At 40.1% G+C, this 27,722-nt stretch overlaps 1 protein-coding gene across 1 annotated transcript; it reads right to left on the bottom strand.

The window, feature by feature from the left end:
- Window positions 1-15,223: 15,223 nt before the first annotated feature.
- On the bottom strand, window positions 15,224-25,081 carry ankk1 (ankyrin repeat and kinase domain containing 1). The gene is made up of 9 exons (XM_035155364.2): window positions 24,717-25,081; window positions 24,248-24,530; window positions 23,989-24,140; window positions 23,572-23,621; window positions 21,901-22,056; window positions 20,812-20,936; window positions 19,361-19,394; window positions 18,604-18,844; window positions 15,224-17,673 (listed from the first exon to the last, which is right to left on the bottom strand). Exons 1-9 carry the CDS (start codon window positions 24,923-24,925, stop codon window positions 16,632-16,634), a joined length of 2,292 nt encoding a protein of 763 aa, XP_035011255.1. The 5' UTR covers window positions 24,926-25,081; the 3' UTR covers window positions 15,224-16,631.
- Window positions 25,082-27,722: the final 2,641 nt, after the last annotated feature.

Genomic DNA, 27,722 nt, shown 5'->3' with positions numbered 1-27,722 from the left:
CCCAGCTGCTCCTGCAGCGACTCCCTCCTCTTTATCTGCTTATCAGGCATCCAGGTATTGATGTTGTTCAATAACACAAACGCATTGTATGAGGGCGTGTCAATGGTGTTATGGAAGATGACCAGGAATCCTCCTGCAGCTGTAAGTTCCAATCATCTTGTCAAGATTGTCCATGCCTCCTCTTTTGGTCCAGGGTGATGCTTGATCCTTGTCTTCACAATCACTCTATCAGCCATTGTTGTTGTTTGTGCTCAGGAGGATCAGATTCTTGTTCCTCTTTGGGAGGTGAAATACTGTGGTGGTGGTGGTGGTGGTAAAGGCAAACTTTGATAAGCAACAATCCACCCCTCTTTGATGAGAAGGCCTCTCTCGCCCTTGCCTTAAGCCAACCCTGGTGCTGGTCATCCCCCTCTTTGTAGCTGCTGGCTGAGTTCATAAGAGATGAAGAATTTGTCCCATGTGACATTATGCCCCCTCGATCCATCTGTCACATCAAGCACAACCTTGAAAGGTTCTTCTCTGGGCCTCCACTGGTCGGCTTCACAGACTACCAATATCTTGATGCCATACCTTAGTGTTCTGCCGGGCGTATACTGAACATAAACAACCTGGGACCTGTTGACAAAAGAGATTATTATCAGTCCATGTCATGGTCTTTAGAGGAGGGAGATGGGAGACAGAGTTAGATGAGAAGATAAATAACACTGCCATATATGAAAGAAATTAATTTGGCTCAATACTGGATTGGCTGAGTGCATACCTCTGCCAACAGTCCCTGTGTGAAACCATATTTAAATCAACACCAAATTATTCACAATCATGGATATCACAACCCATGAATTATTCCCCGGGAAAATCTGCAAAAATGTCTCGCAATCTAGAGGTGCCCGTGAGAAAAACTCGTATTAATAAAGAAACCCTAACCCTATGGATTTACTGTGCAGCAGTTGCCTTTTTATTCAGCTGTACCATCAAATGACACCGTACAGGGAATACAATATGTTGATTATGTTGTAAAATCCTCATTACACCAGAAAAGTTTCTAATCTCTTTTAATTTCCTTTTGTCTTTGTGGTAAAACCGCAGCGTCAGGCGGTGTCAGTTTCACTGAGTCCCTGCAGGCGCTGAAAGATGGATGTGATGTACTTTGTGACACTCTTTAATGGACTTGCACTATCTCCGAGGACATTTGGATTGTGTTTGCCCCCTGGCACACATCATCAGAACAAAGGTGTATAAGAGTGGAGACAGAGAGAAAAAAGCAAGTCCCTCCTGCTTGCACAACCAATGAAACAACCTATATGTCCTTCTATTGTGAATCCAGACAGTAAAAACCGTGGCCTGGACTGAAATATTTATATGTAAAAAGCATGTCATATTGTACTATTCCCTCACATGGAATCACAGCCTACTTTATATGTCTGTTCTACTATCATATCATCCATGTGCATTTTCTAAGCTATATATGGATCTCCTGTTGTCCTGTGGGCCACATGTATATATGGTGTTTACATAATAAAATCCCATGGGGGAAACATTCTGGACCAGCACCAATCATGTCTGACACATTCCGTGTGTTGGCCCTGTTCCTGTCTTCATAATGGCTAATGAATCATTGTAATTAGCAGCTGTGCATGTTAACATTATTTAAGTAATATTATTTATGAATTCTGTTAATTCTCTGGCTTGTCCGTTAATCATACAGCAGATGCATAAAGTTATAGTGCAGCTTTAAAGCACTCGATTTATATTTTGAATGCTTTTGGGATCCATAGCGCCCAAATAAATTCCCTCTGACTTTGTTTTTAACGTATAACTGTCATGGATATTTATATTGGAATTTAGTATCTGTGAGATTCAACACCAGAATGGCATCAGGATTTATGAATAAGTGAGAGCTTGCTGGTGTAAAACAGTGAATGTGAGACTCACACTATAATTGACACTAACAAAGTAGCACATAGACTACAACACATAGACTCGTGTCTCACTCCTAATATAGTCTCTTTTTCTAAATCTTTTTTGTCAGTTTATATAGAAACCATTATTCTGATCCCTCTTTTATCATTGTTGCTGCAGGGCAGAGATATGTTTCTGATTAAATTTCTGATTACGTCAAGGAAAACATCTGAATGCTGATGTGCCAGCCCCGAGTGTCACCCTCTCCGCAGCCCCCCCTAGGGCTCCAGATCAAGCATCACCTATAGGCTCCATTCTCTGTTGGCCCCAACACATCTACAATACATCACATCCTCTCAAGTCAATCTCCTCCTCCTAATCTGCATCTGAAATGACGGACGGCCAAGCATCGGTACCGGTCGCTGATTTATGATGATACACACTATTATTGATTCTGCCGTAAGGGATATCAAATATGATGTCAGTAACAAAGCAGGTAACCTTGGCTTGGAGGGAGACGCTGTGGCATCAAACACAGAGTCTCTGAGTTGAGCCTTCCTCGTGTCTGTCATCTTCTCGTCCCTGTTCATTCGGCAGTGGGTGTTCTCCCCTCATCTGCTCCGTAGAAAAAAAAGTCCCAGAGGTTGGAGAAGGAGAGTTTAGACTGAAGGTGGGGGCTGTGTGTTCTGCATCTTCAAGCAATGAGGAGACTCTTAATTAACTGAACCACGATAGCTTTCTTGAAATATTAAAATTGCCTCTTGCCCAGGCACTGAGCCCTTATATTGCTGGACCATCAAACAGCAGAGTTTACTCTCTTCTCGGTCCCTCAAGGCCGTGTGCTGCAGCGAGACAAAGTGGCACAGTATGGTAATGCTGTTTAAAGAAGCTCTGAGTTATCCACAAAAGTCAAAGTTGTGCGCAAACACCATTGTTCTGCCTGCTCTGAGGCACAAAGAGAAAAAGTAAAAGAAGTTTCTTCATCGTCTGCTTTCTGAGGAATATGTGAACAGGTCTTTCATCATATCAAGGTTTTATGAAACCAAATTTCCATTTTCCGCTTGCTTGAGCTGACACAATTTACATACCTTAATTACCTATTTTTAATGTGAATGCTGTTTGTAAAATCACTAAAGAGCTCGCTTTGAGGAACTGCATTAGTTAAAGCCCAATGGCTTCTAGGAAACTTCTACTCTTACTTTCATAGTTGATATCAGTCTATTTCTAATACAGTTTAGGGGGATTTGTGAGCTGACAAAAATACTTCTGAATATTTAATAAGGTGTGTGGTTGGTAGTATGAATCTTTTCTTGAAATGCTGTGATATAATTTTGGGTCATAGAGTACTGCACTAACTGTTTCCCTCCACCAAGGAGGTTATACCTTCATCGCTGCTTGTTGTTTGTTATTTCGCATTATTACACAAAAACCACTGAACCGATTTCCATGAAATTTTGTTTAGGAGTGAGATATGGCCAAAGGAAGAAGCCATAAACGATAAACGGTGGATTAAGGTTTTTATTTTAAATTTCATTAACATGATGTGGTAGGGTGTTTGCCTTGGCCAAGGTATGAGCTGACTGAGCACCTCCCTTGTTATCTGAGATTTATGAAATATACTTTATGATAACAAGAAAAAAGCTGTATAAACGTAATCTGTTGTAATGCCTCAGTTATATGTTACATGCTGGTCATCTGTTCAGTCATCTGATTCAATGTAGATTACAGTGAAAAAGAACACTCAATGTTTTGTTTTGGGGGGGTTCTCTCAAGGAAAAAGTCGCTCCCGACTTTACCTGGAACTTTTCCGGCCAGCCCCTGAATAAAATTTCTTGAAAATTTAAGTGGCCACGTTTCTAACTCGCAATATGCAAAACTGGAGTATGTAATTGGGTGGAAAATATGTTGTTCATACTCCTGTCACTAGATGGCACTGAGGCCTTTCGGGTATCCCTAGTTTGAGAGGCGCACCGGAGAAAATAGCGCGAGACACGCAGACATGAAAAAAACCAACCAGGAAGTGGAGAGTCTGTGTTGAGCTGCATCAGGTTAATGTGTTTGCTTGCCACCACACGTGCACTTGAGACAGCACAAAGATGGGATCTAGTGGGTATATTGAGGCGTAATGCTCCATTTCACTGAATGTGTCGTGTGATGTTAACGTATCAAATGTTAAATGTATGTAAATAGAAGAGCCACCACTGCAGTTACTTCTGCACTGAATAGTCACTAAGTTCATGTACTAAGATACTAATTTCCCATTTTTAGGCAGAGAGTTGGTTTATTTTTCCACGCGCAAGTGTCAAGCACTTGATGTTTAACCAGAGATCTCAGTCACTCTGTTAACTTATGTGCTTCATATTGATTTATTACTAACCAAGAGTTTAGGTGATCAGCTGGAAGTTTAAGGCGTGAGCTATATTTTTGGAGTAATACTTTGTATCTTAAGTTGTTAACCCTGTTGCATGAGAAAATTTCTAATTCATAACTCCATATATCATTAACACTACCCTCACACTTGGGAGTATTCAGGAATAAAGACCCGTAAGTATAGTTTTGTGTCATACTACATTTAACCAGGCGAATATCTCTGGATGAAAGAGTTGCCATTCAAGTAGAAGATGTCAACTAGATTCAAGAGCTTTTGTTGATGAGGGCCGACGCCGGTGTCGATGCGCTGTAAACAAAAACACTGTGCTTCCCTCAGAAAAATTAATATGGTATGTATTGCCTCTTGAATGTTTTACCCAGGAGCCTCCCCTCACCTGAATGTTCCAGATGTTTTGCTGTTCTTGTGAACACGTCTGACAATGTCCCGCTGCTTTCTTTGTATGTGAAAGTCCAAGAAAATGTTCGCAGTTCACATCTGAAAATGCTTAATAAACAAAAACTCTTAAGGACAGTGCAGTGAATCTTGAATGCTCCGAGCATTCTGCACCACAGCTGAGTTTCTGACGTCATAATATACTCTCTTCTCGCCAGAAGTGGTCATTATTGTCGTTGTGAGCCGCAGGACTTTTTGTGCGCGCCTCAGTTTAAAGGATAATGGGACAGGATTACATTTGTACCATCTATTACCGTCGTTAATAGAACTCAGTATTACCACTGTCAGGGCATTGTGTGGCTAAATGTGAGGCGCTCAGTTGATCTCCCACACTAATTGTCAAAGAGCTGATATTTGAAGAAGGCCCCTTTGAAGCACAGCGGCCCCTGTTCTTTTATCATCCTTCAGGCTCCACTGAGACACTCATCGCACTTTGAGCAGCTGTTATCGTGACCTTTTTACAAATACTGCATGTGTTTGTTGCTGCAGCTACTCAGCAGCTTGAGCGCCTCTCCGGGATATCAGACATTATTAAATCGCTGCATTAACATTTGGATGTTGAATGAAATGCCTGTTTGAAATGTTATTATTCTCCCCCTTATCACAGCAGTTATTCCCCCTGGAAGTAGCATCAACCTCACAATTCTCACATGAACTCTTTTTTTTAGTTTTCTTCACCTATGAGATGATGGATGGTCACCACCCTCCCCTTTTTCTTTTTATATTGCCCATCAATTATGAGTAATAACTGTTATGTAGTACTACAGTTTGCTAGTAGCAGTGGCAGACATGATATATGAACAGCTTCCACTAACTAAATCAAAATGATCTGATTCCAAATTGCAAAACTTAAATAATTACCGCACTCTCAATTCATTTCTTTATGGATTTATATCATTTGCTGCTTGATGTAAGGTCTACTTTCCAACATTATTAATACAATGTAGCAGTTCCAGCGATGATGATGATGCCATTAGGGAGGAAGTAGTCCCTCTTCCACGGTGACACCATCAAATCAGTAGCATGATAAAAGCAAGTTAAAAGTGTCAAACAGCAACACTGTCAAGCTTGGAAATGCGAGACTTGTTAAATCTCAGTGTGCCTCAGGGCCCCAAAATGGTAGGACAAAGGAGAATGTTGCAATGGGTATGATCGGATTGATTGGATATGCTCCAAATCTCTTTTTCTTCTCTGATTGTGTAAACTTGGCTTGATGTGCGTGACAGTCTGATGTTGAAAGCAAAATGATTGAAGTGAAGTTCAGTGAGCAAAGCAACTCAACCCCCAACCATTCCCTCCTCTGTCTAACCTACTGATACCACCTGGCTCTTCTCAGTTTTAGCGGAAGTCTGTGCAGATGGGCCGAGTCATTTGTGATCATTAATCTCCCATAGGCAGAGTGTCAGTCTAAATCTTAACGCCGTCTATCAAATCAGTAGCTCGTTGTTGGTATAGGAGCGGTGGGAGATGCTATTAATTGTGGGGAGAGATTGGAGAGCCCTCTTGGTGCAGATAGTCATAATCAGGTTCTTGGTGAGATGACTTCTTCCTCTCCATCTCCACTTAAGCTCTATTTAATTTCTTCCTCTTTCTGCATCTGCACACCACTCCACCCAGGCTTTTCCTCTCTTCACTCCCATCTACAATCAGAGTAAGGTGAAGCATTGGAGTGTTGCACCTGATGCACAGAAATAGAAAGACATGGTTGGCTGGCTGGCTGGCTCGCCAGTCAATCAGTTGATTAATAGGTCTGTTTTTGGTTGGCCAGTCCATCAGTTTGTCAGTTATTTGTACAATTGCTTGGTTCGCTTGGTTGGCTGGTCCATCGGTTGATCTATAGGTTCTATAGTTTGATCTATAGGTTAGACGGTTGGTGGAATGGTTTTTTAGTTGGTTGCTTTTGGCCAAATGCTCTCAGCAGAACTTTTGTTAACTTTGAGAACACTGTGGTCTTCACAGTGGAAAGATAAAATGGTACCTGATGGAAATCCGCAGGATAACCAACATTGTATCGTTATAATGAATGTGCAAAATGTCAAAACACTATTTTGTCAAAACAAAAAATTGTGGATCAGCAAAGTCATTAGGATTCATCCTCTACTGATCTTAAATATCTGAGGAAAAATTTCATGCCAACATATTTCTGAAGGTAGCTGTTGACCTGTTGGCAGGACTTTGACTCATGACAGCAGTTTTTCTAAACCACAGCAATCAGTGTGGCCGACAGCTCGTTTTGTTTTTACCTAATACAATACTACACTGGAGATTTGTGCACAGGAGCCACAGAGGCTACTTCAGCATATTCTACACTAAAAAAGCAATTGCATAGTTTAATGGCGTTTTAGTTTCTTTTCCCAGTTGTCCCACTTGAGTGAGTCAAAGAGTTCACTGATTGTCCTTATCTCACCGAAAGGTGCATCAATGTAAAGGCAATTATGCTTCATTGATTCAGTGATAACAAAGTAGGACATGTAAAACACACAGAGAGCAAGAGTAAAAGCTTTGCTACTCTGCTTCAGCAGCTTTGATGTGATGCTTTCCTCTACTGTCACTTATCAGCCCAAGAGACCACAACCATATCCTTGTGGCCGAGGCATCATAGATTCTGCGTGACAGTCATTAAGTGTGTGATATACTATAACACAACTTGTCACCTAGTTATGTCTGTAAATGACATAGTGATACACATGAAAAGAGGAAGAAAAATAGAGAGATAAATTGCCAACAAATGACTGATTCTTTTGAGTCTTTTCAAATATTGCATGAAATACTTGGTATTTATACCCATCATTCTAAATATTGAAAATGTTGAGGTTTTTAATTATATACTATATCTACAAAGACAGTGGCCAATTAATTAGTCTTTTTTCAATAGTCTGAGACACTGGTCTCACCTAATCTACACTTGTATTGAATGTATTGATTCTTTTCTTGGCTGAATCCTGGCTTTAAGACTGGTGTGACGAAGTGTGGAAGGGCTATAACAGATAACCTATTCTCATTTCCACTCTGCTGCATAGAATATCAAGGGGATTGCCGAGATGCTTTAGAAAAGGGATTTGGCCCAATTTTATTGGAATTTTCAAAAGTGTAACATAAGACCTTTTTAGGGATTACAGATGAAGATAGAGTAGAAAGCCACACTGTTATCAGCACAACTAAAATAAGACATCACATGTGTCATTTTGAGTTTAGCTTCATTATAGCTGAATGTAACAAGAACATAGGAGACCAAACGTGACCAAAGCATCAGGAGATCAATACATCAAGATCAGTTCCCTGAGAGATAGAGGAGCAACTACATCACAGATACAGGCTAAATACAGAATGCCAGACTCCAATCAGCAAAAGTACTTATCTAAAGAAATCTGTCTTGTAGTCGTCTCAGAGGACGAGGAGCCTTTTCTAAACAGCTTCTCAGGAGGGGAGACAAGGGCAGATACTTTGGATGGACTAAGAAAATATCAACATTTCACATTGGATGACTGGAAAAAAAGATTTATGACAGAAAGGTGTATGTCATGTTTGCAGGAGAGAGAATTATACGACAGTGTATCAAACTGAAAGTGAAACATGGAGGTGTAAATATTCCGGTCTGGTGGTGTCTTGCTTACCCTGGAGTTGGATCCCTGCTCTGAAATGACCTTCTTCGGAGACATGCTTTACCGTCTAGTTTGCATCTTTGCGTTGAAGGAATTACTGCTGCAGAATAACGACCTGCACCTCAAAGCTTTATAGGAACGACTATGTTGAAGATTAAAGAAGACCAAGGAGTCCTTACAGTCATGGACTTTCAGTTTACATCAAACTCATTGAACATTCATGAGCCAAGCGTCCTGTGACATCACAAGAAGTTCTTTGACAATCATCAAATCATTCAGGGATACGTGCCAGCCTGAGTGCATCCTCTGCTGTCATTAAAGGGTCAGCGTGTAGGATATAATGGTGGCTAGGGGATAACTGTCTACCCCTCACCTCACCTTCCCTTTCCAAGTAGGAGATTGTACGTTGGCATCCAGGTAACATAAAAAGTCAAAAGGCCATGTGTTGTTAATGCTGTGTTTGGATTATTCATTGTGGGCTGCTGTAGAGACATGGTGGTGAAACTTGGCAGAGTGCATGGAAGAAAACCCACTCATGATGTAGATATATGTCTCGTTCTTAGGGAGAGGTTGTCAATATTTTCTTCGTCAAGATACAAGATAGAAAATACTCTGGGAACCCTTTCATATCTGTACCTTGGAAAAATTAGACCCAGCCTATTGTGATAATTTATGAATTTGGCAACGCAGACCCCCCCCCCGGCAGTCTGCCACAGACACCCATTGGAGAACCGCTGCTGTAAGATAACAATGATTCTTAGGTTCAGGTGATTGTACATTTATGAAAACATAAATCCTACATGCTGTCCCTTTTAAAACAAAAAGGGGACATTCCAAATACTTGCACAGTTTAATGTTTTATTTCCGAGATCCAACTTTTCAATCACATTGGTAAGCTTATTTCATTTGTAATGGAAAAAATATGTATTACATTTTAAATGGATTCAGAAGTGGTTTTAGACTTCAATATAATTTTTATTTAATTCCTATGCTGAAATGATTCATGCCGCTCCATCATATTCATTATGCCATAAATGCTTTTTCAGCTCGTGCAGTGCAGTATCTTTGCGTGTATTCCAACATGCGGCTTCATGGCCTTGCATGACTTATTATGAATAATAAATAAGTGACCAAGGAATTGAGAGTGACAGGGAGTGAGCAGCAGCATTGACTAATGGTTTGAAATGTGTGGTGTGTAAAGCAGAGAAGTGGCTTGTGATGAAAACAAATTCTCGTTCAATGATAAAGTAATGGCTTCATGTAAATGAGCTTGTTATGGTATTAATTGGTGGTTTGGGAAGTGGTGTTTTAAGGGAAGGAGCGGCCTGCGATGAAAACAATTCCTGTTCATCTGCAGAGGTTGGGCTGTAATCTTCACTGAAGCCTGAAGGACAAGAGGTGAAGGCAGGAGGAAATGAAACAGATACATATCTGAGCAGTATTTAATTCACTGTCGCTGGGCTCCCCCTGGTAGCTCGTGCCAGGAGAGAATTGTTTGGACGTTATGATACTGTGATCTCCACTGCACTTGCTTCACAGTAGCAATATATCTTTTTGTCATTAATCTGGGCAGCGTAAAACTTTAAAGGAGTTTTGTCTAAAAAGTTCCGAAATACCCTGTATGGTGCACTAAACACTTTAGAGAAGGAGAACACAACTTTATTGAATCATAACATCAGTAGCCCCCACCTAACAGCCCTTAAAAGGCCGATAAATGTACTGTGAGTCTCCAGAAATCAAATGCTACAGACACATACACCCACCAGACTGCATGGTTTTGGTAATTTAAAGTGGAGATCTTATTTGTTCAGTGAAACATGCTTTGAAGAGCAGATTTTTTTATTTTGAGTCAACTTACCTAACTAATTTCACAGTCACTGAAGCTGATCACCTTGAAGTCGACAGGTTGTATTAATGATTGCCCCTTGAAGAGAAATGTGTAAATTTACAGGAGAAAACAATCTCGAAAGCTACACCATGAATTATGGTCACCTTATCAGATTTTAATTACATGATTATCACGATCAAAATAAATTCAGATAATAATATCATGATGACAATATTATGATCACTAATCATGATATGAAACTTTAAAAAATATTAACAATGCAAATGCTAGCATATTGCTGTCATGGTTAACTGTTTATTTTTGTTTTATCTCCTGTATGGCAAATGAATTACATTCAAAAAAGCACAAAATACTAATACCTATTAGAAGGTTGTGCAGACAAATGACAATCTTGGTAATCATAGATATCCATATAGAAAATAGCTCATTGTCGAGAAAATATTTGCCAAAATAATTAATATAAATATTTCTTCATAGCATATGATTTGCTGATACTGAAAAAAGGAGCGGAGATTATAGATAAACAGTTTAGTCTGTGAATGGACAGTAAGTGTGAGAGAGACAGACAGAGAGACAAGCACATAGGGCGCCTAACTAATAGTGTGAAAAGATGGTTACTGATAAAATGTATGTTATAATGAACATTGGAGTACTTATGTGATATCATTAAATATATATAATATGACTTTAAAATTTTGCGCATCAGTGTTGCAGGCAGCAAGACCCTTTTATTCCCGTTGTGATAACAGACAAATAAGTTATAGAGATAATGTAGGTTTTGTAGATAACTGAATCACTTACTTTATTTTAGTGTCATAAAAGCGGCGTAACAATAACTTACCACAAACAACTATGTTATGATCTGCCCCCATAAGGGACTGAAAAGTGACTTTCCCTTTTTACCATGAACCGTCTCATACCTGGTGTGTCTCTGTGTTGTTTTGCTTCTAGTCTCTTGCCTTTGTGATTGTCTCTCCTCCCTAACGTCATTCAGTTGATGGGTCCAATTATCCCTGTCTGCCTTGTGTAGTTAGTTTCTGTGCTGCCACTCGTCTTGGTCAGTTAATCTGTCGAATTCATCTCTCCAGTCGTACACTGTGTTTCGGTTCACAGGTGCCCCTTGTTACCTTGTGCTTCAGCTCGGTTCCTTTGTGTTTGTGTATTTTTGAGTTTGGACTTTCTTTCTTCCCCGCCTGCCTGAATCTGAAAGTCTGTTTGTTTTCATTAAATTATCTTCGTCACACTTACCCGCCTCTGTAAAGAGTCTGCATTTTGGGTGCAGAAATCCTTCAACACATAACAAATGAATGCAATATGTGAAAATGTGCAGGTGCGGTGCTGTGCTAAAGACAGTCATCAATTTTTTCTGCCTTATACCTGACAAGTAGAAAAACACAATGTTAGATATGCCATTATAAAACAGCCCTTTTCTGCATTGTTTGTGCACATTACACTTTTCACTACCTTAAGATTTATTTTTGCACTGAAGACTATTGCGATAATCAGCAGTATTTAACTGTAACACGCATCATCTACAGTCATAACACAGCTTGCCTTCAATTCTACTGTGGAAAAACAGTCAGCTGCTGTAAACATTTTAGAACCATGATGCATTGAGTCGTAGGTTTAAACTTCGTAAAATGACAGAACAATAAGTAAGAAGGGAAATTGTAGAAACTACAACAATTTGTTACAGTGAACAGAAGCAAACTCAAAAGGAGACAGAGACAACTGGAGTTATTATGGATTATTTATTGTTGTCATAAAAGGTCACAATCTGAGTGAAAAATATATAAGAAAAAAATTCTCAAAAACACTCAATTTCTCTTGCAAACCGTCACACAGATGGGACAATCCTCCGGAGTGCGAGACGCTGTATGCATACAGTCCTGCATTGTATGGGGTATTCAAATAGTGTTGAGATACTGAGTGTGGGGGTTCTGCTCCATACAAGGGAGATACCAATGAGATCCACCATTAATCATTTCAGAGACCCATGACAACACCAAGCAAAGGGAGCTGAAAGGATAATAAGAATACACAGGAGAAAACAAGGCCACTCAGCAGCAGTACAGTTCAATAGCTTTGAGAATACATTCTGCAGTATAGGAGTAGATGATCATTTTAAAATCTTTGTGGTCTTTCGCTATTGTGTAATGTTTCTTTATGCAGGGTCACTCTTTCAAAGTGTTTGGGATGTGAAAGGCATTTAATCACAGTTCCCTCAGTCAGTGACCTGAGTGAAGATTCACCGAGGTGAGAAAGAGCAGTCACTGGCACATCAGCGACCTTGGGGGGGGATGCGGTGCGACCGACGAGGGGTGTTTTTGACTGTCATAGTGAGAAGTCGCTCAGAGATGACAGGGGTGAAAAACGTTTTTCCGTATCATCACTCTGGACAAAATCACCCCCCAGGAGACACGATAGATCACTCAGACACTTACTTGTGAGGACCAGGGATGCCCCGCAGAGCGGATGCCTGCCTGGCCCTGCTGGGGCGCCACACCTGGGTCAAAAGACACAGATGTGTCGCTCATGATTGCAGCGGCTTAACGCCACAGGCCATAGCTCAGCGGTGAGTTTAACCCTGCCAGCCCACAGCCTTTACGAGGAGCGCGTAATGGCTCTCGGCTGAGAAGCTAAACATGCGCATAAGTAGCCAGATTACATCCTATCATTAAGATGAGAGCTGTGAGTGTCAGACAGATTTTTTTCAGCAGGGTGTCCTTTTAAATCTTTATGCAAACATGACATCTGCACTCTCAGGCTTTGCTAAACAGCCTAAACAGTGTATAGAGGTTTACGTATGCCATCAGAGGAGGACATTAAACAGCTCATCCATAGCACGCACAAATGCGAATTGTTTAACTTGTTAAATACTATTATGTATGCAAATTGCTCCTGATGAGTTTTACAACAAAGCCTCCTGAGCCTTTGAATGCAGGATCACATTTTTAATTTGTGTAGGTGGAAATTCTCCAAGGTGAGTTGTATTCTGAATTCATTTTGTAGCAGTTCAAGCAAGGCAAACAGAAGGGGAATTTTAATTTTGTTCTAAACCAATTGTGAATGTTGGTATTGCATTAAATATTAGTAAAAGTGGAAGATCATCAAGTGTTGCATTACGCTGTAGTTCTAGTTTGTATGAATAACGAAGTGCAGTTATTAAAGGAAATGATTAAAGAATAACGCAGGGATTTGTGCCTCGGGAATGAAAACATCACACTGCAGTTCACGTCTTTATTTTCTTAGTTGTGATTGTGGTAACAGCAACTTTCATGGCATTTTCTTTTTTCTCCTACTTGACTCCATGTTACTGTCCAATAGAAGGTGTGTCACCGTGTGTGTAAAAAGGTTAGGCATGGTTAGATGTACGTTCATGCCCTGTCATGTAGATATGCTGCAAAACAAACTCTTTTCTCTGAATCTGGGCGTCTCGTCCACACGTTTTAAGTCACATTTTACAAATGCCTTCCAAAGTGCACATTTAAAAAAATATATTTTTCTGTGTATCATGTTAAACAGCAGCATTTGGAAAACAATGACTTTACAGCTTACCTCATGCCCACTGTTGGTTTGTGTAATGGCAATACACAACAATAAGGCAGCAATATACCGATTTAGCATCACTGCACCACATTACAGTCATTTAAATGTTCTCTGGTGTTTGACAGATTGTAGATGTAGACTTTATCACCACCTACTTGCCTGTTTGAGCCTCTTTAATGGTTATTGTGTTCTCATCTGGACGAAGATATTTTGTAAAAGGAAGGTCGTGTGGATGGAGTTGTCGTTGTTTTTTTTAATATACGCAGTCGTGTCGACAAGACCTTAGGACAAAATAAACACTGTCAGACCCGTAATACAACGACAGCTCTGTTGATTCCACAGATGAGTGCCATTCCCATCTGTTAAATTGTCACCTGAATGTTTACTGTGGATAACAAGCTCACAAATTTATTTTGCTTCCAATTTTTTTTTTAAACATCAAAAGCCTCATAAATTCCAAATGAGAGTCGCCGCAGTAACAAAGTACTTTCAATTGTAAATCATCCACCAGCCGGAGGCACACAGTCCTCTCCGGGAAGCCGCTCTTCGTAATGTGATAGCTGCTTTTCAAACTCCAGTGGATAGATTGCTGTGAGCTCAGCAGGGTCAGCAGATACTTCACTTTGTCAGACCCCTGTCATAAACCCTATGAGATATTAAATCAAGATTTTGCTTATCTAAATCTAAGGCAGCCCAAGTGAGCCGCATGGTTCCTGCTGACTGTCTGAAAATGATTTTAAAAATACATTAAACAGCGTTACAGGAATCACAGGAGAAAAATACAGCTGAAGATTAAAACTAGAGAGAATGCCATGTTATTCTCTTAAAGTAAAATACACAGGTGGCTGCGTTCCATGGCTTGTAGTGTATTCTGTTGTGAAGTAGCCAAACTCACATTGAGGTTAGTGAGGTTTTAGTCGAGGTTACGAGTCTGTTTATACCTCCACCAAGGAGGTTTTGTGTTTGTTTGTCTGTTTGTTTTTCTGTCTGATAATAAGCAGGATTAGGCAAAAACTACGACCCTGCAATGTGGTGGGAGGATATGTTTTGGGTCAGGAATTAAACCATTACATGTTGGTGTGAATTCGGATAAGGGGTGGATCCAGTAATTGTTTTCACTTTCCTAACTGCGAGTTAGGGCGTTCTTCAACATTTTGATTTCTCTGAGAATAATTCATGGATCTTGATGAAAGGATTCTAAAAGGTTTTGTGGACTGATATTTATGAGTGGGTGCAGAGTCAAATCAAAATCTGCATCTAGTGAATTTAAATGTGGTTTCAAACATTCTAGTTACTGGATTGGTTTTACACAGAGTCCTTTTAGTGAAGGTCAAACTCGACCACACACAAACGATGAGTAGCTCAACGTTGACATGAAAACATTCAAAAAATGAGACACAGACCTAACAAGCTCAGACAGAAAAGAATATAATCATGGTAGCATTAAACACTCAGGCATTTACTTAGCAACCCCCCCAAAAAAAGGAAACTCAGTCCAAGTCCAAGTCATTATAATTTTATAATTCAGCTCCCACCCCTCCATCAGAATCAGTCTCTTGTGGTTTCAGAGAGCACCCCTGTGAACATGTAGATCAATACACCTCCTAAATCCCTGCATTCCATTTCACTTTAATAAGGTGTCACTGTTGTAAATGAGCGTGGCTCAAGCTGGAGAGTGCCTCCATCAGTCTGCAGGCGATGACTGATCGTTAGAGTTATTTTGCCTTGTCATAAAAGCTCTTTCCCACAATAGGAGCCCCGCTGGATATGCAGTTAATAGTTTGGGAATGTCCAATAGATCCTGGTTACTACAGTGTTGTCAGTAACAGCGATCCGACAGCTCTCTCATCTTATTATTAGACACGTAATACCTTCAGAAGGTTTGACAGGTTAAATCAAATACATCTCTCTATTTCATTATAACAGCAGCGATTTCATATTCTTATTTTCATCCAAATGTGGGTGCAGCATTCTCTTCAGGGGGCGAGGACACATTAATCAAGGTGATTCAAAGAGGAGAATCAATATGGCTTTGTCATTATAGTCGACTTCACCTGATTCTGACCCCATGTGTTGACTCACCCTGAAGAGTCTTACACAAGTGAATTGACTGCAAACGCCACAACACGACTACAACTTCTTTGTTCTCTTCCTTGTTGGATGCTCCAAGCACCTGTATCGTAACACTTCAAATAGACAAGCATCAAATTTTAAGTCTCGATTTGCTTGTCCAAGTTTTTACAAACGACGGCTCACTTGACTGCAGTAAGTTACTCTGCTCATTTCATCGTCAACATCTGTTGTTGCTCATTTGCGTTGTGGTTGTGTTTCTGTTGTGGCTTTTGTAGTTCTGATGTGGCTTTGGTCGTTGTGTTGTCACTTTTGCTGTTGTGTTGTGGCTCTTTATTCGTTTTTTCCGCTATTGCTCTTTTGTGTGGCATATCGGCCATTTTGTTGTATTTTACAGACTGTAATAGTATTATAAATAGAGAAATTCCTGATTTGGCCTAATCAATGGGACGAACTTATATGGTACTTTAGTTGTAACCTAAGTTGTAGCCTTACACCAAAAAGTTACATTTTCAAAATAAAAATAGCAAGAGAAAATGTAAGATTTGGTTATACAATGATTTGAAAATATAAAAACATTCAGGGGACATATGACATATGTAATTGTGAGAAATAGACAAATAAAATGCTTCAAAAACTTTTGTGTGTTTTAGTTATAATGTATTATCCAATTTTTTTTAAAGATAAGACATAAAAAAATGTTTTCACAATCTTGCTTTAACCAGCTTAGTAAAAGCCCCTCTCAAAATGAGGATAAGATTCCTGCTGTGTCATTCATGTTTTTCGTTGTTCCGTAATCCTTCCATTCAAACTGCTTCACCAAGCACTAGAGTCATGGTTAACATCCCTTTTCCAGTAGCTGCACTATTTCCCCCTTTTCACATTTCTGAGCCACAGCCTCAGCTGTGGCCCCAGAAGAATCCAGCAGTGTCCTGTCTGCTCCGTTCAGCAGTAGAGCCTTTACGATCGGCACACAGCCATGCTGGGCAGCCAGGTGTAAAGGTGTCGTCTTTCCTTTGCTTACAGCATTGACATCTGCATGATGTGTCATCAAGTGGAGTACACATGGGAAACTAACACTGTTGCAGGCTGCATGTAGTGGTGTCCATCCTTCACGGTCCTCCGTCACATTTGGCTCTGCTTTGGCCGCCAAAAGCTTTGCCACCATTTCCGACTGGCTCTGGTGACAGGCGAGGTGGAGTGGAGTCCATCCATTCTCACCTGTAACATTCACACAACCACCCTGACTCTCCAGCTGGACCATGGTAGCTTCATGACCCCTAAGGGCAGCCAGGTGCATGGGAGTCCAGCCTTGGAGGGTCCTGGAGTCTGGGCTGGCTCCGTTTGACAACAGCTGCCTGCATATGCCTGTGTGACCCTTCAGAGCAGCCAGGTGAAGTGCAGTGTACCCCTTGCTGTCCACACTGTCAGTACTCGCCCCACCATTCAGCAACAGTCTTACCACTCTATTATGGCCTTCCCCTGCCGACAAGTGAAGAGCAGTGGAATCAGTGGCATCTATAACATTGGGATCTGCTCCCTTTGTGAGGAGGAGCTTGACAATATTCAGATGTCCGTAGGCGGAGGCTAGGTGGAGCCCCGTCTTCCCTCGTGCTTCCTCCTTTTGTCCGACTGCTTCCTCCGACAGCCGTGAAAGCAGCAGGCGCGCCACTTCTTCGTGGCCATTCTGGCAGGCCAGATGGAGGGGCATCCAGCCGGTTTTTTCCTGGGCATCCACCACAGCACCTTTGTCCAAAAGGATACGTACAGCTCTCTCATCGCCGTTCTGAGCAGCAAAATGCAGAGCTGTCCACTGGTCCTCATCTCCCTGGGTGGCTGATGCCCCATGATTCAGAAGTAGAGAGATGATGTCATGAAGCCTGTAGAAAAGACACTTCATCTTTAGAGTACTTTTTGACATTTTAAGAAATGTACTTATTTGCTTTCTTAAGGAAAGTTAAATGAGAAGATTGATGCCGCTCTTATTTGTGTTGATAAAATATTACTTTGATGTTGCCGGGCAACCATCTTCTCTATATTTATCAGTCTTCTCCTCTAAGTCTGCAAGACATTGTATAAGCTTTTCCAGAGTCACCCTACATTTTAAAAGACAGTTATTTTACTGCATTAATTTACTGCATTACTGAGTATAATGCTATAAAAATACTAAATACTTTAATAAAAAATATAAGCCATTTATTTATTTTTTTAATTACATTAAATAGTATGTTAAAAACACAAAAAGAAATACACATCCTATTGCTGAACATATGATTTGTATCTGTAGAATCAATTAAAGGTCCAGTGTGTAAGATTTAGGTGAAAGTGATCTATTGACAGAAAGTGAATCAAAAATAATCATAGTGATGTTTTCACTAGTGTTTCATCTGAATTGTATGAATTGTTATTTTCGTCACCCTAGAATGAGCCCTTTATATTTAAATACTTTATATTTACATCGGGATTGGGTCCTCTCTACGGAGGCCGCCATGTTTTCTATAGTAGTCCAAACTGGACAAACTAAACACCTTTTGGGTTTTTATGACAACTGAAGGTTACCACAGGTTCTCTTTCATGTTTGGAAGGGGAGGGTGAGGTGATTCAGCTGCAATGTGCAACTTCACCACTAGATGTCACTAAATTCTACACACTGAACCTTTAAGTTTATTTTTTTACTGTAATTTCATGGTAAGTGTTTAGCAACTTTTTCTGTCAGAAATTTAACTTTTTGTCAGGGATGACCTAATCCACTACCTTGCTAGCATAAATGACATTTCCCTTAATCATTTCTTTCATTTTTCAATACAGACCTGTACAGAACAGCAATAATAAGCGGCGTGTAACCTCTGGCAGTTGTACAGTTCACTTCAGCATCCAGATTTAGGACGTGTTCAACACTCGTGGCATCTCCGCTGGCTACCGTGTAGTGGAGGAGGCTCTTTTCCCCTGAAAACGGAGTGCACACATGCTCCTTCTTCACAGACTGTCTGAAACTGCCAAAGTCCTTTTTGGACAAAAGAGAGAGAATGCCGTACGTGGCATTATGGTCATCTGAAATGAAAACAAAGAGAATTGTATGAGACAAAGACCTGGAGAAAATGTGATTACAGTCTGTGACGGGAACTTTTTCTTTGCAAGAAGTTTGCTTTATTTTTGTTCAGTCTCCTCATTATACTGTGTAGAGCCATGTGCTTGTGTACATAATGTGGGCTTCCTGGAGCCTGGGGTGCTCAGTCAATATCAGCCAATGCAGTGAAATGTTTTTGCATTTGTCTTTGAACAAATGTACCTATACATTTCTATTTTCACTTGGTATCAGAAATGAAAGGATCAATAAAACATACCGTGAATCATCTATTCAATAATCCAGCCAGCAGTTCAGGGAAAATGCATCTGATGGGGCTGCTCAAGTGTCTTTTTTTATTCCTTCCACCACTGATGGTTGACTTTGCTATTCAGTCGTAATGTTAATATTAAATATATGAGAGCACTTAAATAGCACTTTTTAAATGTCAGCCCTCCAACCTTTGCATTGAAAATGATTTTGTGCTCTAGTGATGTGTTTACCTGAGGGAATGTCAGACATCTCAGGCAAAGTCATCTAAAAGGGAAAAGAAAGAAAGAGAATACCTCAGAAGTCATTAGCTGTTACATCAATCATCATAAGTGGCTAATAAGCACAAATATCAATCAATACTGTATATGAGCACTTGGTCTTCAAGGTTATGAATGACTCACAGTTTAACACTGGTAATATTAACTTATCTGCACACATTAATGCTAAGTACATTTTAATTAGCATTACTTACTAATATTTCTGTTTTCAGCCACACTAGCTGCTAAAAATACAAATCTGCACAGACTGTCATGGTAGAGAATGAAGCCGACTGATGTCTGTGATCCCCTGATATTTTTTCTTTAACAACCCTGTTCACTTTTTAAGAAAATTAACCACTTGCAGCAGCAATACAACAAAACAATGAAATTAGAAGATTCACAGAATTAGTTTTTCTGCTGATGTATTGTATCTTACAGACTCCCTGTGGCGCTACGGTAAACTTTACCCATCATGAACAAGTTTTCCAAAATTACTTCACAACATTATTTAATATATTGAAAATGATAAAGGGAATAACTGAATCAAATCAACTATATGAAGATGTTTGATTTTCTGCTACTTCACACTTGCAAACATACAAAAATGTAGGCATTCATATTACTCAGAGACTGTCAAGAGTTATTTAGCCTCAATTACACACCTCTACTAAAAGACTTGAAGATGATCAAACTCTGACTCATATGAACAAATTATGGAAACCATCATTGGAAATAAAAAAAACTGAATCTCACTCTCAGTAACAAGGTACAAGGTAGCCTTGAGGCATCAAACCTTCTCCACTACTTCAATTTGTACTGCAATATTTAGTTGAATAGCAAATAGCACAAATAAAATAACGAGTGGTGGGATTAAGAAGAGCATCACTGTAACAACTCAATTGTAGACGTTCCCTTCCTACCACTCAATCGAGAAAGCATCGCTGTAAAAATAATACAATCTCCTCAACTCTGACAGCCTAGTGGAAAATGGACAAAATCATCACTAGCACAGTTTAGGTAAACCCCAGTTGGGCCCCTCTAGCTGCACATCATCTCCATCGCCTATTCCACAACAACAAATCCCTATGGTGCACTAATCCAGAAATATGAGGTTAGGAGAGACTGGCTCCTCCACTACTTTTTTCATCTTCTGGTTTCAAAGTGGGTTTATAGATGTTTGATTGCAAATTGATATGAGAAACAAAGATAACCTCTGAAATGTAAATCGCACAAAGTTATAACTCAATACAGCAACTCTGCCTAATTACATCCTCACAGATGCTAGTTTGAGTATACTCTGTTGTAGAAAGTAAATCTTTCCCCAAACTCTTCATTAATCTGAACTGCCCATATTGCCAAAGTTGGAGCCGAGACAGCAGATCTCACAGTATCAGTCATGCTGAGCATCAAGTGGAACACACCTCATGTATCGGGGGAACCAGCCAAGAATAATCAGACGTCTGTTCCTTATCGCCGTTTCTGTGACAGTGCATTGGTCCTGGGATCTTCAGGACTTCACTCAGAGCCTCCGTCTTTATCACAGTGTCTGAAAAATAAAAAACAGCTGTCAAGGACGGATCGGAATTTGCCTTATCAAAGGAATGTATTCCCAGACTTGCAGCTCTAAGACCCAGTGGGAACTTGTCATAACTACGCCACTTCAGCGAATGAACAGTCATGCATGAATTACAAGTGAATTCTTTCATAGGTACAATAATAATAGCGGTGAGTATCATAAACAGTTCCATGAAGGAACAAACAACATTAAGTTGTATTTATTATTTTTTGACTTCCTTAAGCTTCATTGAGCCGATGCCTGTAGCACAAATGTGGTCCAAAGCAGAAACATCTACCCAATTATGATTACAAGTTTTCGGCTTAAAATGTCCGCTGTTATCCTAACATTTAGCCTAAAACATGGTGTATATGATGCAGTTTCAAGTTATATTTGAATGCTGAGGCTTACGGACACTTTGATGACACCGGAGCAGTATGGAGGCATTTCATGTTTTTTTTCTGTTGTTTTTCTACGTTTGAAGAAGTTGTCACCATTTACTTCAATTGTATTGGATTTGGCTGCAACACTGTTTACCCCTGAGACTCCAGAAGTGTTTTGTTGAATCAAACACTTCACCCGCCTCTCCCTCGGCATAGTGATGAGTAGATAATGAGTGAATTTTCATTTTTGGGTGAACAATCCTTTTAAGGGCACACTGGTGATGCAGTCAAACCAGTCATACAAGTTAAGCCTTAGAAGTGCTAGTATCACGTCATTATTCCCGTACGCTGACAAACTGTCATTCCTCGAGTTGTCGAAATACTTGTTCTGTTCCTTGTGTGTTTTGTGCCTTGTTCAAGATCCTCTGGAAGAGATAATATTGCTCCTCTGTCGTCGTGTGTATTTCAAATAGTACAGACTGAAGAGCTGCAGCTCCATTGACAATTTTAGACTCAGCAGAAAAAAATAGGCTCTGTTTGTTTTTTTTTTTTTTTTTTTTTTACTTCTGCACCTGAGAACAGTGGCCTCTTCCTGCGATCCTGGTCCCAACACTTCTGCATGAGGCTGATCAAGGGGTCACACTCGCAGGGCTTCTCCTCAGGTATCATCTCCGTACAGGGTCTCTTCCCTTGTGATACCTGTAGGAGCACTGTGGTCACGCTGCACCCTGGGTCAGCAAATGTGAGATGTGGGACACAAGGTACAACAGAGATGAAGAAATGCAGAGAGAGCAGCCACAGCAGCTGCTGAGCAGGTTTTCATTTGTTTCTACACAGCATCAACACATTTAGCCAGAGGGGGGGACCAGACCGGATTTTGTTGTGCACTCAGGTTATGGGAACATTCTTTCTTTAACTACACATCACATGATGGCATTAGACATTCATGGAAGAAACCATGTCTACCTGTTTGTAATGTTAAATGATGAGTTTTAACAAGTTGTTTTGTTCATACTTTCACACAAAAATATAAAGTGTTCATTCATTAATTGAACTGTAGATGTGCTCGTTGGCTGACTTTGTCATCTTTAGTGCAGGTCTGTTTCCTGTCCTGATGCTATTCTAAGCTGTTCACGTGTAATGAACAGATGTGAGAGTGGTATTGATCTCTCAGGAAAATGGGGGTTAAGCCATTTATAATGTTAGCTCATGGTTTTGTAGTAAGTAAATGAAATTAAACATTGGGTCCGAGTTATGACTTTTCCGGACCAAGGTTCCTGTTTTAACATTTGATCTGGTTCGTTTTGGTTCGTTTTTCAGCTTCTTTTTCTTCTTCTATTGTTTAATGCTGTCTCATCTTACTGCAATTTGTCTGAAAGTCCGAACTACCCAAAGAAATGTTTTCACACTGTAAAGGAACCGAGACATGGTTCAGTTTGATCCGGACCAAGACAATCTATATTGGTTGGACTAAGTTTTGGTCCACTGATGTGGACTGTGGTCAAAGGCACCTTTCCCACCTGTTATTTTGTGTCGGACTGAACTGAAAGTGTCCTGAAGTAGCTGTGAAAGCTCCCTAAGGCTTAAATAATTGTTGCTTGGCGAGGTATGTGGTTATCTTCAAAGAAAATGGGTGTTACAGGTTTTTTCTGAAAAAGAACTATGATTTCATGAGTGCCATAAATGAATTTGAATGATGATGGACAGCAGCCTCCTTTCTATTATTGTCATCGGTTAAAGTAAAATGTCCAAAATGTTTGATTAGTGTTAAATTAGGTCTAGATCTGGTGATTGCGACAGCTATAGAATATGATCATAGCTTTCATACTCCCCTTCCTGCTCCCTTGTGCACTATGGAAGTATGCTCTGTCATCCTGTTTTCTCCACTCATTTTCAGGTTGGTTCTTTCATTTCTCACCTTTCCGTATCTTTCAGCACATTATTTCAGTCAAGGCCTGTATCCCAATAGGTAGACATTTGTCACACATTTTGAGTTTGAGGGGGTGTTATTTTTTTTTTCACTTTCTATGCTTATTTACAACATTTGGGACATGACCACAGTTTAGTTGTACCGCGTCCAATTTCGATTCCCCGTCTGGAAAGTTGCCTTGACCTTTTATGCTATTTAAATGAGGAACACTGTGTCGAAACACTCAAGTACAATGTGACTCCTCGCGGAAGTTACACCTATAAATCTATTTGATATGAAGATGTGACACATTTCAAATGAATTCACAACCTACCTGCGTACGGTTTCTGCTGTGTCAGAATCTCCCACATCACAATTCCAAAGCTGTAGGTCAAAGCATAAAAAGGCAGCTCAGCTCTAATTCTCTCACTCTTTCACTTCCTAAATTCAGACAACTTAATGTAAATCCACCTTTAATACAGAAGTCAGCTAAAAAATTATCTTGGTTTTCGTTCCAGTAAAAGGTACTATTTAACATTTGAATAACACTAGTGAATGTAAAAGGGGAAGAAAGAGCGAGTCAGACATGAGTACAATTTGAAAATGTCCCTGTTATTGTAATAGAATAAAACAAATATCAGTGGAGAGCAAGGTCGCACTTTGTGACTTGTGGATTGTGCACTGGGTCGGAAAAAAATCGCAGTGACTCTTTGCTGTGGTGCAATTTCGAAAAATACCCTTGGCAAGTCACCTGTAAACATCAAACGTAGTTCCTGGTGGATCGGGGCACTGACTGAAGGTCTCCGGTGGAATGTAACTTATGTTCCCTCTTGCTGTCAGATGCTCCATGAACGACTTCTTGCTCATTCCCTCTTCCCAGTGGATCAGACCAAAATCTGAAATCTGTGTAGGTAAACACAAGGACTCCACAGTTACACAGAGCTCAGAAGCATCATGAGGTCACTGTGACCATTTACGGTCTCGTTGTCGTTATTCTGAGCTTCCCTGACCTTGACATGGAGATGATCGTCTAGTAGGATGTTTGACGTCTTGAGGTTAAGATGAAGTAGCGGAGGTTTCATGCTGTGGAGGAAATTCATGCCCATGGAGACCTCATGAATCATCTGGAACTTCTTTGGCCACATCAACGTGTGACTGGCTAGGAGATTGTTAAGGGATCCATTGCTCATGTACTCCATCACCACAGCTGTCGCTTCACTACACAGTCCGTAGATGGACATGATGTATTTGAATTTCACTTTGACGATGTTGGACGCCTCGTCTATTATTCTTCTGTGATGGAAAAACGTAATGTTCAGTGAAGGAGCTTAGACAATTAAAATGGATTTTTTTTTTACTTTGACCACAGGAAATATTATTTTCAAACATTGTAAAGGCAAAGAGCAAACCACAAAATCTTTATGTTTGGAACTATGCCAGTATAATAAAAACTATGTCTTTATATAGTTTAAATCCTACCTGTAAAAGTTGTTTGGACACATGGTTGTGTCAAAGTTTTTCAGGGCACATTTTTCCCGCCAGAGTTTGAGCTTGACCTGGTACACCTGACCAAATCTGCATTCTGCCACCTTAATCCAGTCAGCCTCAAAGTCGCCCTTCGTGAAGTCCCTGAACTGCCCGGAAGATCCGTCAAAACAATCCATGAGTTCAGAGGTCCTCTCTGACATAACCCCCCACAACACGCTCAGTCTTTAATCCTACACATAAACCGGGTTTATCCCGCAGATCAGCATCGATCAGAAGGCGCCCCGCAGGAGCTTAAGAGTCACGCTGGGACAGAGAAAGTAGCAGAACATAGATACACATTAAAATCAGTGGCTGTGTGGAAGGCATGTGGAGTCATGCACACTAGGTTACACTGTTGTGGGAGGATCTGACCTGCAGAACTTGTTTGCACTGAAATGTGGCAGAGCCGGTTTTTAGCTGCCAAGAACGCTGACCTGGCTTTCAGTCATCCAGCTGCATCATTTCTAATCTTTCCCTGAAAACTGAGCATTTCCTCAGAGAAGTGTGAATTCAGCATCCACACAGTTATGATAGCTGATATGAGAGACATGCCCATTGTAGATGGGGGCCTGTATAAACAGTAAATGAACTGCCTAATGACCCATCCACTTCTATCAAATCGCACTTTAACAAGACACTTAACCCCCTGCAGCTCCAATGGAACGGCTCAGTAGTCTGCAGTCTGACTTCGAGATTATGGCAGTTTTCTGTGCCGCCTGTGTGTGTGTGTGTGTATTTATATCTTTCTATAGTTCAAAAAGCGGTTTTAGGGTTAATGATATAATGGGCTGCATTACGTCATTGAGTGTTCTCACAACTTCAGAAAGACGTGTTTGTGTGTTTGTGTGTGTGTGTGTGTGTGGGGGCGCGCACGCACAACCGACATTCTCCTACATTAGTAGAAATTACTGCATAATGTAATGTGACTCCCATCGGGGTACATGTTTAATGTCTTCTCTTTCTTGCCAATAGCTATCTAGATGAAAAGATCATTACCACTCTATTGGTTCAATATGAAGTATTGTTCAATTCTTGATTATGTTAAACCTTCCGGTGGTATACAGAGAGCAGAGCTGCCAATCACTACTTTCCCTTCAATAAGGTGGCTACAGAAATGTTAACAATAACAACATCTATGAACAATAAATGTAAAACCTGCATGCAGATACAGTGCAAGTAACTAATTTGCATTCACCATCTGTTTTCACTGCTCTGAGGAGAAGCTCTCATGTGACACAGGAAGCTGTCACAATACACCCATGATAACATCTTTAGCCTAATTTGACAAGTTTTCTATTTATTGCATCGTTTGGGACAATGTTTCTGAAGGTGTTTATAATTGTCTATAAATGCACAATCTTATTTTATGACAGTGATGAAACAGACACGTTGCTATTTTTCAAATACCCTGGGAGACTGGATTACCTTTACACCACCTAACTCTAAAATGATGCTTCAGGCAGCTGCCAGTTCACCCAACTCTGATCCCTGAAGAGCAGCACCTCTGAAGCTTCACAGGTTTAAGTGAGACAACCAGCAGAGAAAGTTACTGCCAATGTGTACTAGTACTACCAAACTCCAGCCAAGTGGCATCCACTGTTTGTGTCATTTTGGAGCCTTACGTTTGGCATGTTGTCCAGTGCCATATTGTTTTTGTTTGTTTTTTTAAACCAGGAGAAGTCCACCAACACTGCACGCCCACGTACATGTGGAATCTACACATGTTGGACAGCACTACCTGTCAATCACACTGCATCCATTTGTCCCAATGCATAACATGGTTAATGGAACTTAATGCTGTATTGAAGATTTTTACTGACATTAAAATCAAGTGAGAAGTAGGGTCCTTTTCTCATAGAGGTTTCAGGCTCCTCCGCATCAGCCTCACTTTTCCAAACAGGAGTCTTTTTTTAGATTTTTATAAACAGTCAATGAGTCCAGCATATAATTCTGAATTGTGAATCAATTAAGCGCTTTTTTTTTTATATATTTAAAACAAAGTAGATCTTAATCAAGCTTTATAGTCAGTGGGTTTTGTTGTCTGTCTCTGTACAAAGTCAGGCTAGCTTTTCATCCCTGTCTCCAGTCTTTATTCAAAGCGTTGATCACTCTTTTTATGATGTTGGTCTTCTCTTATAACAAGAAAGCATATAAGTGTCACAGTATTCCTATAAAGTTTATTGTGAAGCAGTTTTATGTCCTTATTTTCTGCATATTCTAATTTGCAGCTTCCAGTCAGCTTCTAGATTCTGTCCAAACTAGGATTACTTTGTTGTTATCACATACTGTCAGGTAAAGCAGCAGTTCCACTACAGCAAAATTTAAATAATCTAAGAACTGTTCAAACTCAGCCATGATAATCATATTCATAAGGACATGTTGTACTTCATAATTAGTAATTTGCCTTAAATTGAATTGCAAATTTACTTAACTACTTTTTTGCAACGCCCAAGCGTTCATTATGTGTAAACAAAGTATGTACTCTGACAGTAGCCCCACAGTAGCTGAGCCTCATTTCTCTCATATTAATCACTTTCAGTCTGTTTTGCTATTTTTCCCTTCACTGTTTAGGACACAAAGTTGCAGACAAGACTAAATGACATTAAATGATCTTAAACCGATTTTTGTGCCGAGAGGCTTTTTTGCAGGAGACAACAAAAAGGGAATTATCACTTTTGCATTATATTCACTGCCCCTGTGTACTGGAAGTATTTCAAAACTGTATTTCCTCCTTCTGGACTGAAATTGGCCGTGCAACTCAATCAGCACACTGTAAATATCATTTTTAATTATCTAGGATGAAGTGTAAATTCACCATTGCTGCAAGATGACTTTGAATGTCTTTCATGATGCTGTGATGTGTGAACTGCAGCCATTTCAGTTCTGGGTGCATAGAGACATTTACTGTGGATTCCATCTTTCTGTATCATTAAAGCGGGGTGCTCTTTGACAGAAAAG

Source organism: Hippoglossus stenolepis, chromosome 4 (genome assembly GCF_022539355.2).
Source record: "Hippoglossus stenolepis isolate QCI-W04-F060 chromosome 4, HSTE1.2, whole genome shotgun sequence".
In the NCBI taxonomy this organism is placed as follows: domain Eukaryota; kingdom Metazoa; phylum Chordata; class Actinopteri; order Pleuronectiformes; family Pleuronectidae; genus Hippoglossus; species Hippoglossus stenolepis.
The sequence above is the reverse complement of the archived record's forward strand: the minus strand, read 5'-3'. Positions and strand labels throughout refer to the sequence as shown.

Excerpts from the sequence above, each read along its gene's own strand:
- ankk1 (XM_035155364.2), bottom strand. The coding sequence starts at position 24,925 with ATGTCAGAGAGGACCTCTGAACTCATGGATTGTTTTGACGGATCTTCC. Across the intron at positions 19,395-20,811 it reads TGGTTCCCCCGATACATGAG|ATGACTTTGCCTGAGATGTC; the intron begins GTGTGTTCCACT and ends TTTCCCTTTTAG. Across the intron at positions 18,845-19,360 it reads GATGTCTGACATTCCCTCAG|ATGACCATAATGCCACGTAC; the intron begins GTAAACACATCA and ends TTTTCATTTCAG.